Consider the following 15,260-nt stretch of genomic DNA (forward strand, 5'->3'; position numbering starts at 1 on the left):
TACATTTTTAAATATGGTGATAAACACGGCCAAATTGTTAGCTACTTCCTCAGCCAGAATTTTTCCTACCTGCCTCCTAAATTAATAAAGACAAGTTCTTTGAACTAGGAAAATTTTTAAAATATCTGATTTTTTTTTTTGTTTTTGTTACCTTCTGTGTACAGTACTCACGCTTCCAGAATCCTACTGGCTTAGTCAATGCCCTAATCCCAAAAGAGTATTTCAAACCCCTTAAAATTCTTGGTCATTAGGAATGTTTCAACGAATACATCAAGACCAAGATCTTATGGTTTTAACAGCAGTCTTGTATGTTTAATTGCCAAGATAAAAGGGCAAGTGGTAGACGGACAGCCCCTTTTTCTTAGGAAGGAGAATGAAATAGCAAAGATGGCACATGATAATTAAGAAAATGTCAGAAATATAAAATCAGAGCAACCTTTTCCCATAAGCATATTTAGGACCAAAGTTATTAATCAGTATCATTATAATCACACTGATAATTTAAATTTTATTTGAGCTATACATATTACTTGCAAATCTCTAAGTGCTTTGTTCTGGATGATGATTTATTACACTAAACTTCATTTTTGACTGCTGCTTTTGCAGGGCCACTAGGAATTTGATTTGCACCCTTCCATTATTCAGTTACTAAATATAATGTTCATTTTTTTTAAAATACCAAGTGACTACTCCTATGATTCTTTTAACCTGTGCTTTCCTAGGAATGTTGACCCTTTGAGTTATCTCCATATAAAATTATTTTTATGGTTTAGATACACAGCATACAATCTGAGACCTCTTTTTTTAACATGCCTTCAAATAATCAAAGAATCTCAGCTCAATCTCCCATATGCTAAGTCCCAGACAAATGCCATCGTCTCCAATCTTGCTGAACTCATCTTGGACCTTCTCCAGCCACCCGTTCTGTTATCTGTCCATCACTGCCAAATGTTGCTTGGATAGATATCTAGCTTCCCATCTCCATTTCCACTATCCCCGCCCCCAAATGCTGTCCGTACCTCCAAACTCTCCAAACTCTAGCACATTCTGCTTCAATAGAGAGAGTTATCCTCCTAAAGCAAAGCTGAGCATGTAACCATGTGGCTTTGAAAACTCCTCCACTCCTCAATGCCTTCAGCAAAGGCTCTCTGCCTGGCCAGCAGGTTTTTGGAGAGGTTTTTTTTAAACATAGATTCTGGCATTACTTCCAGAAAATTGAATGCAGATGACCCAGAGTGAGGCCTGGGCACCAACATTCTTGAAAGTTGTCTCAGGGGACGTTCATCACCACCCAGACTGGAATCACTCGTCCTGAGGATGAGTCCAACTTTACAATCCAACCCACCTGATACACTATTCTCACTTCTAGTTATTGCCCCCTCTGAGTCGCCAACAGGTGAGGTGAAGCTCAGCGCTTTCACCCTCATCATCATCTCTCACTGCCCCTGCCAGTTCCCTCAGGAAGGCTCCTGTGCCAGTTTGGATGTATTATGTCCCCCAAAATGCCATTATCTTTGATGCAATCTTGTTGGGGAAGACATATTAGTATTGATTAGGTTAGAATCTATTGATTGAGTGTTTCCATGGAGGTGTGACTCAATCAACTGTGGGCAAGACCTTTGATTGGATAATTTCCATTCAGGGTGGGTCTGAATTAGATCACTGGAGCCATATAAAGGAGCTGACAAACAGAAGGAACATAGAGAGCAGCTGCAGCTGAGAGAGACATTTTGAAGATGGCTGTTGGAAGTTGACACTGACATTTTGAAGAACGCCATTTTGAAATGTAACCTGGGAACAGGAGACACCAGCCACTTGCCTTCCCAGACAACAGAGGTTTCCCGGATGCCAATGGCCTTTCTCCAGTGAAGGTACCCTATTGTTGATGCCTTACCTTGGACACTTTATGGCCTTAGGACTGTAACTTTGTAATCAAATAAACCCCCTTTATAAAAGCCAATCCGTTTCTGGTATTTTGCATAACAGCAGTATTAGCAAACCAGAACAGCTCCCTTCTGCCTGTGAAACTATCTCATCTTGGAGACCCAACTGGAAGGCCCATTTCTCATAAAGGGATAGACAATAAATCTGTTCACCTTTGCAGTCTCCATCATAATTATTTATCTCTGCTGTTGTAGCTGTTTGGCAGCTATAGACAATGTCTAAATGAGTGGGTGTGGCTGTGTTTCAATAAAACTTTATTTATAAGCCAGGAGACGAGCAGGGGCTGCAGCTGGCCAAACCCTGCCTAAGGTGTTCAGGTATAGAATGTGCTGCCTCTGTGTTTTCCCGATGCCTAAGACACTTCCTGGCATAAAATAGATTCAATAAATATTTGACCAATGAAGAGTCATGAAAGAATAACTACACAAGCTAATAAATTCTGATGGGGCCCATGTGGGAGTAACCAGGGAAAGGCTCTTGGTTCTCAAACATATTTTCTTTCTGGCTCCATTTATTCATCAGTTCAACAGTATTAATCAATTTACAATTTCTGTCCATATGTGGGGAGGGGAGAGCAAAGAAATAAACATTTAAACAAAAAAATGTGGTTGAGTTTGATTAATCACTGACAGCTTCTGTTTACATACGAATGATAAACTGGGTACTTTCCAGCTCCGACTCATGTAGAATGTTTTGACAATGACCATGAGAAAGGCTAACACATATTGGGATATCATCAGATGAGAATCAAAATACAGTGATCATTTCACTATTTACTTTTATTAATTGTGGCATAATTTTGAAATGTTATAGAATGAAACCATTGACCTACATCTGGTTACAGAAATACTCAAAAATTTTAGCACATACACACACACACAAACTAAAGGTAAAGAGGCTGATGAATTTTTATTACACCTCTCTGTTAGCTCATTCATGGAATCCTGGAAAAGTAGGAATATAGAGGTTTATAACTAAACAAATAACAACTGTTCTGCTAAGCTTACCTTCCCCAAGCTCAAGCAGGGAAGAAAGTATAGAGGTTATTTATTTTTTTACAGTAGTGTGGGAACTAGATGGCTAAAAGAATTCTATCTCTATTATTCAGCCACAAAAAGGACTGACATTCAGATACATGCTACAACATACATGAACTGTGAAAACATTACACTGAGTGAAATAAGCCAGACACAAAAGGACAAATATTGGATGATTTGGATGATCCCACTTACATGAAATATCAGGAATGAGCGAAGTTACAGAGACAGAAAAGAGAGAGATTACCAGGATGGAGGAATGGAAGTTATTACTGAATAGGCCCAGAGCTGCTGCCTGGGGTGATGTGAAAGTGGGTAATGGGTGGTGTTGATGGCAGCACAACATTGTAAATGTAATTAGTACCACTTAACTGTAAACTTAAAAAGGTTAAAGTGGGAAATTTTAAGTGTGTATGTGTATAACCACGCTAAAATTCATTCATTCATTCATTTAAAAGAAGTCTCTGCTAAAAGGATGTCTTTAGACCCCCCTGTCTATTCAAAGCACACATCCCTGGGCCACATTCTAGCCCCGTGAATCAGCAAAGTTGGGAGTGGGGAGCAAAGGAATCTTAATTTTGCATGAATGCCCCAAGTGCTACTTTATGTACACTGATGCTTGGCAAATGTTAAAAGACAGCAAGGCCAGCAGACACAGTGGGGACTTTTTAATATAGATGAGGTTAATTACTGAAGAAGGCCAGTTGGAAGAAAGGGGAAAATACACATAAGAAGGACGAAGACAAGCAAAGAGACTCTTAGGAGGAAAAACACACCTCTATGAATTGAGTGTCAACTCTGAGAAGGAGAGCGATAGAGAAGAGAAATATTTAAACCATAAAGTGTAGTTAAAAAAGATTTGAGATGGGATGGGGTAAAAAAGAAGGGAAGGAATGAAAAGACAAGTGCCTTCCTTCTTTTCATCACCAGCTACTTTTCTTATCTCACAATTAATATAAACCATCATCATCACTATGGCTTTCCTTGCAAGATGGGATTCTAATGCTTTTTGGATTCACTCCTGATTACTGATTCATTCCACTCAGCACGAGTTACTTTCAACTGTGTAAACATGTACAAACTATCTATCCTTTGGAAAATGGAAAGAAGTTGTGGATACTGGAAGCAGAATCAATGATCTCAAAAAAATCTCCAGTATTCCATTTAATTGCATATTGCTTCCAACAGATTAATCTGAAGGCAAAATTATAAAGTAAAAAGAGAGAACTATAACCACCAAAACCAAAAGAATTATATTGGTCATTTTTAAAAGAAATAAATGTCCTGTGAATCTACAATCTGGCCCCTATGCTTAGAACCAATATCAAAACCGTTTTGCAAGGAGAAGCTCATTCTAATTAAATGGAATTCTTCCCATTTATTCAATGTGCTCTTATGGAGATACGTGTTTTGACTATCTAAAGCAAATACAGCACTAGCACCACAAAAGCATGTTAATCTGACCTTTCAATTTAAGTTTTATATAGATTCAAACTATGGGCAAAATAAATGGTTCCAAGTGATACACTAAATTTTTTTTAACATAACAGTCTGTTGTGGCTGTGAAAAGGACCAAGCCTTCCCTTCACAGAACTCAGGTGTTAGTTTGGTTTATGGTTGCTGTTGTTTTGAAATTATACATATTCTGATCGGATATCTATACTATTTGATGCATCGACATATATACAGCAATATCTTCTGATGTACAGAAACAGTCTCCTGATTGCGATGGGGAGCCGTGAGCTTTCATGGAAGGCCTGAGCCGTGGGCCGATCTTCACTCTGGGTTAGCTGTGAGGACACTCATGCCCCCTTGCCCCTGCCGTGGTCACTCTAGAATGCCCCCATTTTGTGGTGTAATTTTAACAGAATTAAAATCAAACCCTGCAAAGGACATAAATCATCCTATTGGCCATCAATTATGATTATTAAATGACCAAAGTATGACCACTGTGGGCGTCCATCTGTCACCACAGTCATGGGCAGATGGGCGGGTGGCCCCCGGGTGCTTGTGTGACAGGGTACGGGCCAACGTTCTTATAAAATATCAAAGGCTGCAAGACCCTGCCCTTCAATTTACATATTTATACATATTTATACCACATGCAAGCTTGTAAAGTAGAGAAGAGTAAGATAAGCAGAAACGAAGTTATAGGGGGAGAACACCTGCAAGTCCAAGAAACAAATAACTGAAGGGAATTCACATTCCCAAAACTGAGCTAGTCTTTAAAAAAATGTTTTCAATCAGAAAATCCAATTTGGAAAGAAAAGTACCTAAACAGCCACCAAGACCATCCCAACGTGTGCCGCACGGTGTGTCCAAGTCACAGAATCTTTGATGAGAAACCCTTTTTGTCCTAACCACTTCACCGCTTATGCTTTATAAAAACACGGCTAATTTGTGAAAGCCCTCACCACTGCTAAAACATTGCACCTTGTGAGGACCAAGTTGGATGTGAAAGTAAAACCAACTTTTTCCAGTTGCCATCAGGAACAACTATTCAAATTCAGCCCAGAATCCGTATCAGAGTGATTGAGTAAAGAATCACTTGACAACCCTAAAGTGAATTGGATATACTAAAGCAAACAAACCCGCTTGGAAAATAACAATGCAATTGCCCTCTCTTGCATCTATCATTACAATTCTATCTACAGCAAAACTTACTCTTGTATGAGGTTTGGGAAGTATTATTACTATCATTACTTTATAATTATCTCTACGAAAACTACACACCATAGCATGTTCTATCATTTTCATTATTTTTTAATGTCATGAAAAATGCTTTTAGAAGGTTTTTTCTCCTTCCCCCAAAGAAGCATACATACCATTCAGCAATATTATCTCAGGAGCATAAATAATAATAAATCAAATAATGCAGGGCAATAACTGAAAATGCCTACTGTGATTATCTCTGAAACTCTTTTGTTTTTCTTTATGCTTGACTATACTTTTCACATTTCCTAAAACGAGAATGCATAAGTTTCATCATTGAAAAGACAAACATTATTAATTTTTAATGATGCTTGGGTGGAAAAGGGTATGATTCAATGAGTTTAGAATAATATGAAAGATAATGTGCATCTTAGAACTGGTGGCTTTAGAGGAACCTTCCAGAATTTGCATGAATTCAGATGTAAGTACTTCCTGAGGCTACAAAGTCACCAATCACCTGTTTTGGTCTTTTGGCTGCTAAAACAAATATTAGAAAATGGGTTTGCTTAAAAAATGGGAATGTATTGATTCATGGTTTTGAGGGTAACAGGAACCCAAAAGTGAGATGTCAACAAGGTGATGCATTCTCCCCAGTGACTGTGTGTGCCATTCTCAGGCTGGCTGCTGCAGTCCTTGGGCCCTTGGCTTCTCCATCACATGGCAATGCACATGGCGGCACCTCTTCCTGTCTCACCTGGGTACCCTGACTTTCAGCTTCTGGCTGCTCCCCATGGCTTCTCCTCTGTTTCTAATTTCCTTTGCTTATAATGACTGTGGCCTTATTGGATCAATGCCCCCCATCATTCAGCTCAGGCACTGTGCTGGTTTGGATGTAATATGTCCCCCAAAATGCTGTTATCTTTGATGCAGTCTTGTGTGGGCAGGAAACATAATGGTGTTGATTGGGTTGGAGGCTTTTGATTGGATGTTTCCGTGGAGATGTGATCACTCAGCTGTGGGCAAGAACTTTCATCGGATAATTTCCATGGAGGTGTGGCCCTGCCCATTCAGGGTGGGCCTGGATTAGTTCACTGGAGCAGTATATAAGCTCAGACAGAAGGAACGAGCTTGCTACAGCCAAGAGGGACACTTTGAAGAACACACAGGAGCTGAGAGAGGAGCTGCAGATGAGAGACAGTTTGAAGATGGCCATTGAAAGCAGACTCTTGCTCCAGAGAAGCTAAGAGAGGACAAACACTCCAAGAGCAACTAAGAGTAGCATTTTTGAGGAACTGCAGCCTAGAGAGAAACATCCTGGGAGAAAATCATTTTGATACCAGAACTCCGGAGCAGACGACAGCCATGTGCCTTCCCAGCTAACAGAGGTTTTCCGGACACCATTGGCCATCCTCCGGTGAAGGTACCCGATTGCTGATGTGTTACCTTGGACACTTTATGGTCTTAAGACTGTAACTGTGTAACCAAATAAACCCCCTTTTATAAAAGCCAATCCATTTCTGGTATTTTGCATTCCAGCAGCATTAGCAAACCGGAACAGGCACCTTCACTAATAACATCTTCAAAGGTCCTACTTACAAATGGGTTCACAGTCACAGGACCAGAGGTTGGGACCCAAACATGCCTTTTCTGTGGGGGACATGATGCAATCCCCAACATCACATACAACAGGCTTTTCTTTCGCAGAACAAATGAACTTCTTTTAGCGAACAATGTGAAGAATCTTTAACTGAATTCAGTATCAAGAACACAAAATATCACTGTGTAAAGTGAAGCCATCCAACAAACCAGCTTCACAATCCCTAGCGCAAACTATGAAAAACTAAACATATATATGTACATATAATTTTATCTTTCCACTGTTCCTATTTTTAAATCATTAGTGATTTCTGAAACATACACCTGTTATCTCAACTTCTCTTACCAAGCCAGCTCCTTCCAACCAGGAATCTGAGGGCTGGGTTATTTTTCAAGTTTTATAACTGGCTTACTTCCTCTCAAACATTTGGTACTCTTAATTCCACCACGTTTACTAGGTAAATTTCCTGTTCTCCTCCCTCAATAATGTTTGCCTGAAACACGTATTCACACATACGCTGAACGGCACCATATCACTGCAATCTTCCCTAACGCTGTCGGGTTGTGTGGATGGTTTCATTGAATCCTCACGAGAGCTGAAAGGGGCAGAAATTGTCCTATTAGTTTTAAAGACGAGAAAGACAAGACTCAGAAATTTACTCAACAAGATCACTCAGGTAGCGAGTCCAGTCCATTCCCCTCTTCCTTAAAGTTCCTGCATGTCTGAACTGAACCGTGCACTGTTCTAGAATAGAAAATACAGCCTACATATGCCTGGAGTCAACAGATGTTTGAGACAAACTTATGATAAAAAAGCATTCTTTTTTTTTTTCTGACATTCCAATTTAACTGGGCAGACTGTATTTTTAATTGGCTAAATCTGGGACCCCTATGCAGTGCCGACTGCCACGCTGTACAACCCGCTAGGCCGACCCCGGGGTGGCTTGGAGGGGATGCGGGGAGATGAGAGAGATGTTGACTTTCAGGGACTGCTGCTCCCTGGGAGCAGTTTCCAGGCTCTGCCACTGGTCTGAAAGGACCTGGAGACATCTCTTCATGATTCCCAAGATGCAGCGGCTCCCGTATTTCTTAGGAGAACCTCAGGACATTGACCAAAGACCAGGCCCCACAGATTATATTTGATGCCAGCTTGTCGGTCCTGAGTTTTCTGAGAAGCGCTCAAAGAAAACCTTTCCCAGAAGCTCTTCCAAATTGAATAAGGGGTGCAGAATACCAGCTCATGTCACATTTGTACCTATCTCCCGCCCTCACAAGCATGTTCAGTGGGGGGGCCCTACCCCTTGGCTCAAGGTGACAGCTCATTTTCCCTAAGGGTGAGCTGCATAGTATAGAGCCTGCCACCCCTCCTGGCCTTGCCTCACTGTAGGTATCTGGACGAAATCCGCCCCTTTCCCTTAAGTTGTCCTCATGGACGCACAGGGGTATATACACAAATCAAATCCTGGAAATAAATCTGAGCAATCCACAGATATCTTTACACTACTACCAGGGAGAAGACACTGTGCTCTGTTTTAGGGATACAAAAAAAAAAAAATGGGGAAGACAGGCATGTCCCCTAGTGTCTGCCAAGTCGCCGTTTGCAAAGGGGCGACACCCGTCAATAAATAATGCAACATGTGCAAGTGCAGAAGTGTAGTGTTGCAGGTGGGTGCCAGGTGAGCCAGCAGGACCCTGTGGGGCAGGGAAGGCAGCAGCCCAGAACCAATGGAGGGTGTGATCCCAGTCTTTACACTGGAGCAGGGGGTGACCAAGAAGATGGATTTGGGAGGGAGGGGATGGGAGCCAGCTTCCAGAAACAGGAGAAGGATTACCAAATCACGGAGGCAAGAAAGAGCACATTTTATGGTTGTGAGCAATGCAGATAATTCCACAAACCTGGACTACTCGAGAATGGGAAGCAATGAGCCTGTAAGAGATGCGGGGTCACACTGCAGAGGGTCTGGTGGGTGGTGCCAAAGAACCAGGATTTATCCAACGGGAACTACAAACAGGGAGCATTAAAAAACAACTCTGGCTGTGGCATAAGGGCAGGAGTAAAAGTGGCAGCCAGAGACCCAGTTAAAATCTCTGCAAGAAAAGGCTCCAAGTGATGGAACTGGAGGGAAGCCAGCATGAGAGATCCCCACATATTCCCAAAAGGCTAAAGTAGGGAAAAGTCCACCAAGCAGCCCCAACCCACAATCACTGTCGATTCAGCAACTCAAAAGAAATGCATGGTGAATGGTTCAGTGCCATAAAGCAAGCAGATTTCTCTCTGTTCATGTAAAATTAAAACCTGAAATCATAATGTGTGCCTGAGCTGGGAGGGTGCACAAGGGTGCCTTAAGAACTGAGAGCACAGACAATTATTCTAGAAACTGCTAAATGTTTGTCTCGAGTGCCTGAGCCTGAGCCTGGTTTACCTTCACGGAGGTCCATGGGAAGTGTGTAACCCGTTCACCAAGAAAGCTGAAAGGGCATGTTTTATAACCTAGTAAATGTGACAGGAAGAAGCATGAGTGCTCCACCAACCAAAGTGTCTTCTTAGACTCCAGAAGATCACGAATCCACAAATGACGACTTTTTCTATGCTTAATTCATTTTTCCTAAGAGATGGACATAAAGTGATTTATATACATCATTCTCAAAACACATGGATGGCGGACGTGATTTGAATGTGGGGCTAAGGCACATTTTCTAAGGAAGTGATGGTGAGTATGAGTGGGAAATCTCAAATCCCTTTGGATTGTGGTCTGGGGGCCTCCACCTTCAGACAGGGATGCCAAGGGTTCACCTGCACAGGAACACGCATCCTTAAGAAACAGAGAGAGAGGGTGATGGTGGCTTGTTTGAATTCTCAATTCACTGGTGAATGGCCCAATTGAGGTCACAAAGAAAGATAACCATGGGCCCTGGACTGCAAGACAAGGTCTCTTGACTGCTAGAATTGTACTCAAGAATGGAGTGAGAAGTAAAGAACTTGGGTTCTGGAGTCAGACTGCCTGGGTGTGAAATCTGGGTCCATCTTTTGGGGAATGCCCCGAGGCAACATATTTAACATGTTCTGCTTCAGTTTCCTCATCTGTAAAGTAGGGATGTTGACAATATCTACCTCTCAGATTTGACGAGATGTACAATTGAGTTAATTCATGTCAGAACAGTGAGGAGTCAACAAAAATGTGTGCTATAAGTAGCAACAAACATCATATTATTGGTAAAACACGTATGACACATGCTATATCTCATTCTTTGAAGAAACAACATTTCCCAGCACTCATCTTCTCATCCATGAGAGAAGCTCATGGTTACTGACATGGATAGAAAGTGAAGTCTGAAAAGATTGGTGGTGGCAAAACATAAGATCTCTCACCTTGCTCCTACAATAAGTTCTTTCTGTCCTGGGTCAAATGTTAACTGCGAGAAATCCACAGCATTCTTCGCTCTGAACTCCCGTAACCAGGGGACAATTTCTAAATGGAAAAAAAAATAAATAAATACATAAAAAAGAGAAAAATGAATGATTTTTTTTTTTCCTCCCGGGAGCACAGACAGCGCACATCACGTAGCAAACATCACATTTCAGAGGGAGTTTGAAGCTCCCTGATGAAATCGCTCAGGAGCTACTGGGGTTTCCCCCAGATGTCCCATCATCCACATTGAGAACATGTAAAACATAGGTGGCAGCCACCCAAGAAAGGGCGAGCCAGGAGGCATCAATGCTGAGTTATGATTTATGAGCCAGGTGTGCATTTTCCTCCCATCTCTGGACTGAGCAGAAAATAGTATAGCATTCACAGGATTCACCAGAGAAATAGTGAATGCACACAAGGCCATATCCTGTGCAACTTGCCTGGAAAGAAACAAAGACTTTGAACCATCAGGGAAGCCCTCCTTGGAAGCAAGAGCAAAGTGTATGAGCAACCTCTGCCTTCTTTCAAAGGAGACATTCCATTTCCTTGCCCTTTGGATGTCTATTTTGGCCTCAGGATTAGACTTGTTCGACACATTCAGTCCCTTCTAGATGAGACATCCACGGTTATCTATTGGCCTAATATGCATTTTGTTCTAACGGAAATCAGAGATTAGCCACTCTTTAGAAACAGGTTTCTTTTACAAGCACGGATAACCCCTACTAAAGGCCTCCAGTGTCGAGTCAGGCTACTATGAAATGACAGCGTTGAAGAGGGATGGAATGTTGTTTCACGAGCCATTTTTGCAATTTTCATTAGCTCATTTTTGGCACCAAAAAACTATTCAGCGAGTTACTCATCAGTTGTGTGGCCCCTTATTATCCTTGACAATTAACCATGCAGATATCTATTTCTCCTTGTATTTAGTATTGTGAGTTACAGCACGCTGACTTTAAATAGGGAGGAGACAACTGCCAAATCAATAGAGATTGTTTTGAGGAAAAAGTATGTAGCACAGGGACCAATCCCTTTCAATAAATACCAGTGCTAACAGCTCTAATGTGGGGCTACACCTATGTCCCGTAACGTGTCCTGTAGAAGTGGCTTTGATGAATTATTTTCAAGGACCTACTCTGCATAATAAATTTGTCACTTCCCTACTATCAGTTATTGAGGAAAAAAAGTGCCATGAACTGAAAGCTCTTTCCCACTTAAAGGAAACCAGGGTTGAGCTATATACAGGCCTGAATTTGGTTTTTGAAATTTTAATGTGTATGACATATCATGATTCCTTTCAGTAGTTTATATAAATGTGTGCCTTTCATATGCAAGTCAATTCAATCAAAATGTTTATAGCAAATATGTTCACGGCCCTGGAGTAAGAGAAGTCAGTGAGGAGTGATCTTCCAGGAGTTTATGATTTCTTTAGGGAGATCACACCAATAAATTCTTTAAAAATGGTATCTGTTAATACAAAGTATTTATAGGGTTAAAGAAAATATCCACACAGAGAAAGAAGAGCGAACTGGGGACTCAGGTGAAACAAAGGGAAAGATTTGACCAGAGACTCAGAGGACTGGCGTGCCACTGAGGAAGGAAGCAAGACAGCAATGGGGGAAGACCATGGGGTCCCCGACGGCCCTAACAGGCATTGCTTGTCTGCACCCCCGGGTGCCCTGGTCCTTCCCTGTGCTCCTGCAATGACAGAACCCCAAGCTCCTTCCACGGGCCTTGTTCACTGAGCCCCGAGAGCACAGAACACAGAGCCACTACTGCGGCAGACAGTGATACGTGGATGGAATGAAAGCGTGAGCATGAGTAAGTGGATTCAAGAGAGGGAGAGTTAAAAAGGAAAGAAAAGAAGGAACAAAGGAAGGGAGAATGGAAACAGCAATGGCAACATAAGAAACTTATGGGGAAGAAAGATGAAAGATGTGATTAAATATCACCTGTTGGAAAATTCACTTACAGGTCTAAAAGTCTGCATGGGATCTCATATGTGATTACAGGCTTTGAATGGTTTTCAAGCAATGACTTGACACATTAAAGAAAATACTATAGACAGGAGTGAGAAGAATTAGAAGAGGCAGCCAACATGGACCAGAATAGAGACAGATTCCACGTTTAGGATCCTGTACTGAGCAACCGAGCTTCCAGGAGGGCAGTTACACTACCTCCTAGAAGACATTCACGTGACAAAAGGAGCCACATTCAGGAGGAACAATGAGTGAAAGGCATATATGGTTTTGCAAACACTGCTTGATTTTCTTTATTTAAAATTCTAATGGGCTTCCCCAATAGAACTATTTTCATGGTTTTGGCACTGGATTGAAGTTGGGTAATCTACAAGCTCTCTTCCTAGTGATGTTCCTGTACATTTCTCTGAAAGTTCTGCCTATCATGGCTTTCATATTACATGTTATCCTATCTCACTCCATATTATGTGGTCCTTGGAAGAAAGTTTCCGGACCTTCCAACCTCTCTAACTGAAAATATGCCTGCATCAATCCCTGTCCTCTCAATTCCCCATATAAGGTCAGAAAAATGATGCTCAGTCCGCTTTGCAAAGACCAGACCCATCTGCCTTCAGCCCCACCCCTTCCCTCCTGAGCCCCCTCCCTAAATTACCTCTCTAGTCCTACAACACCTCCTACCTTACAAGTCCCTTCCTCTCTTCTTTATAAATATACACACAGTCTCCTAGGCTTAAAAACCTTTTAACATATTTTTATTATACTCCTTTGTTATTACATTACAAGCCAAAAAAATATACAATAAACTCTCATGCGGGGACTGAGCTTGTGCCTCGACTTACCAGGCCTGGGCCAGGGGACCTGATCACCCCCTGGGGAGGGTAGTAGGTACGGGCGTGAGTGCCCTCTGCAGCCCCCCCGAGCCTGAGGAGCGAGGTCAAGGCAGCTCCCTTTTCCTCACCCAAAATGCCACTGGCAGGGGAGGCTTGCCGGAGGAAACCGCCTTTCTCCCAACTGCCCTTTCCCCACTTCCTTATCTTACCCACATACTCCCTTGTGCCAAGGCCACTCCTGCCACCGCCAGTGCGCATGCACCGTGGCCAAAACAACCCCCGCCCGTTGCAACGGCTCCTGCGTCCTCTCAGAACCAATCCTAGCCCCTCTCCCTTCAATATTGCCATTTTAGGCTACTTCACCTCCTTTCCAGCCCTGCCCCTCTTACCAGCCTATATAACCTGTAATCACCCCTGAATAAAGCTCTTTGGCGCATACTCCTACTGGATGAAGAGTGTTTTTTGTCCTTATCGCCGCCCTCCACACCTTGCACGCCTCTCGCCGAGGACCCTGGCCACGTCCTCCGCCTCGCCCTCGCCTCCGGGAAAGAGCCCCCGCCGCCGGTACCCTTTAAGCAGCCCCGAGAGCTGAGGGCTCGGCTACCGGCCGCCACTCCCCCTAGAAGCAGTAACCCCGACCGCACTCTCAAGTACACTATGTCAAAAAAGAGAGCAGACTCAAAAAGATTTCCAAGTCCTTAAAGAACACATCGCATACAAATTATTTAAGAGAATAGAAAAAAGAGAAAAGGCTTCCTAACTCACATTAGGCTACTACACTCTTGATAAACTTGATATTAAGGCTGGATGAGGACATTATGAGAAAGGAAAATCACAGGCCAACCTCATTTAAAAACGTGGCTGAAAAATGCTCAAGGAAATACAATGTGATAGCAAATCACACACACACACACACACACACACACACACAAAGCATTTTGTGGGTGCATGCATATAGGGTTTAGCCCAGAAGCACAAGCATGGCTCAACAAGACGAACATCAGAAAATCTACCGGCACGATTCAGCATCGCATTAACGGGTTTCAGTAACAGCAGAAAGAAATTATGATGCTACTTCCTAAGGAATCAGAAAATGAAAAGGTCAGGATATAGAAGAGCTAGGAAAGGGCAAGATCAAGTAAGGCAAGAGAGGAAGGAGAGTCGAAGCAGGTGGATGACAAAGATGTGCTCCACGTGTCCAAGAAAAGCCAGGGAGGGTGAGAGGAGCAGGGAGGGCACGCCGCACACAGTGACTGGAGGGGACATGATTTTCAATAACGTTATCTTTCCTAGCACGTGCTCTTTTCCCCAAATAATGGGCTCGACTTCTTTGCCTCTACCTTGCTAAAATAACTATATGATGAAAAAGAACTTAAATATGGCAGCCAAGTGATTGGGGTTTGGAAGTTCAGTATTAACCGGAAAACCTGTAATTTCTAATTAATATATAATTTTGAAAACTTTATGGGAAATTTGGAATATCTGATATGAATCATCCTACCTAATTCATTCTTTAAACAAACATCATAATTTAAATATGGCCTCCAGCAATGACTTTCTCTTGCAAAATCAGATGCACTGATCTTTCTTTCCCTCTCTTACTGCATAAGCTCCCATACGATCACTTTGTAGCGAAAGTGTAACACTGCCATTGTAAAAGAACCCAGTCTTACAGTTTCAAGAAACATTTACTAGAATAAAAATTATCAGTACATAAATATTAATAAATTTAGTTCAAAGTAATTGGAAAATATAAACTAGGGATGAGGTTAGATTTAAAATAGTGGCAAAAAAAAAAAAAAAAGAAGAAGAAAA

General features: G+C 42.1%; 1 protein-coding gene across 2 annotated transcripts in view; it reads right to left on the reverse strand.

Annotated features, from left to right (window-relative positions):
- The window catches only part of SEMA5A (semaphorin 5A), a 524,772-nt gene that overhangs the window by 298,922 nt on the left and 210,590 nt on the right, over window positions 1–15,260 (reverse strand). For both annotated transcript variants that reach the window (XM_037799396.1, XM_037799395.1), the window contains one exon: window positions 10,600–10,699. In XM_037799396.1, the coding sequence (XP_037655324.1) occupies window positions 10,600–10,699 (100 nt within the window). The remainder of the gene's footprint in view (window positions 1–10,599; window positions 10,700–15,260) is intronic.

Source organism: Choloepus didactylus, chromosome 11, assembly GCF_015220235.1.
Source record: "Choloepus didactylus isolate mChoDid1 chromosome 11, mChoDid1.pri, whole genome shotgun sequence".
NCBI classification, from domain to species: Eukaryota; Metazoa; Chordata; class Mammalia; order Pilosa; family Megalonychidae; genus Choloepus; species Choloepus didactylus.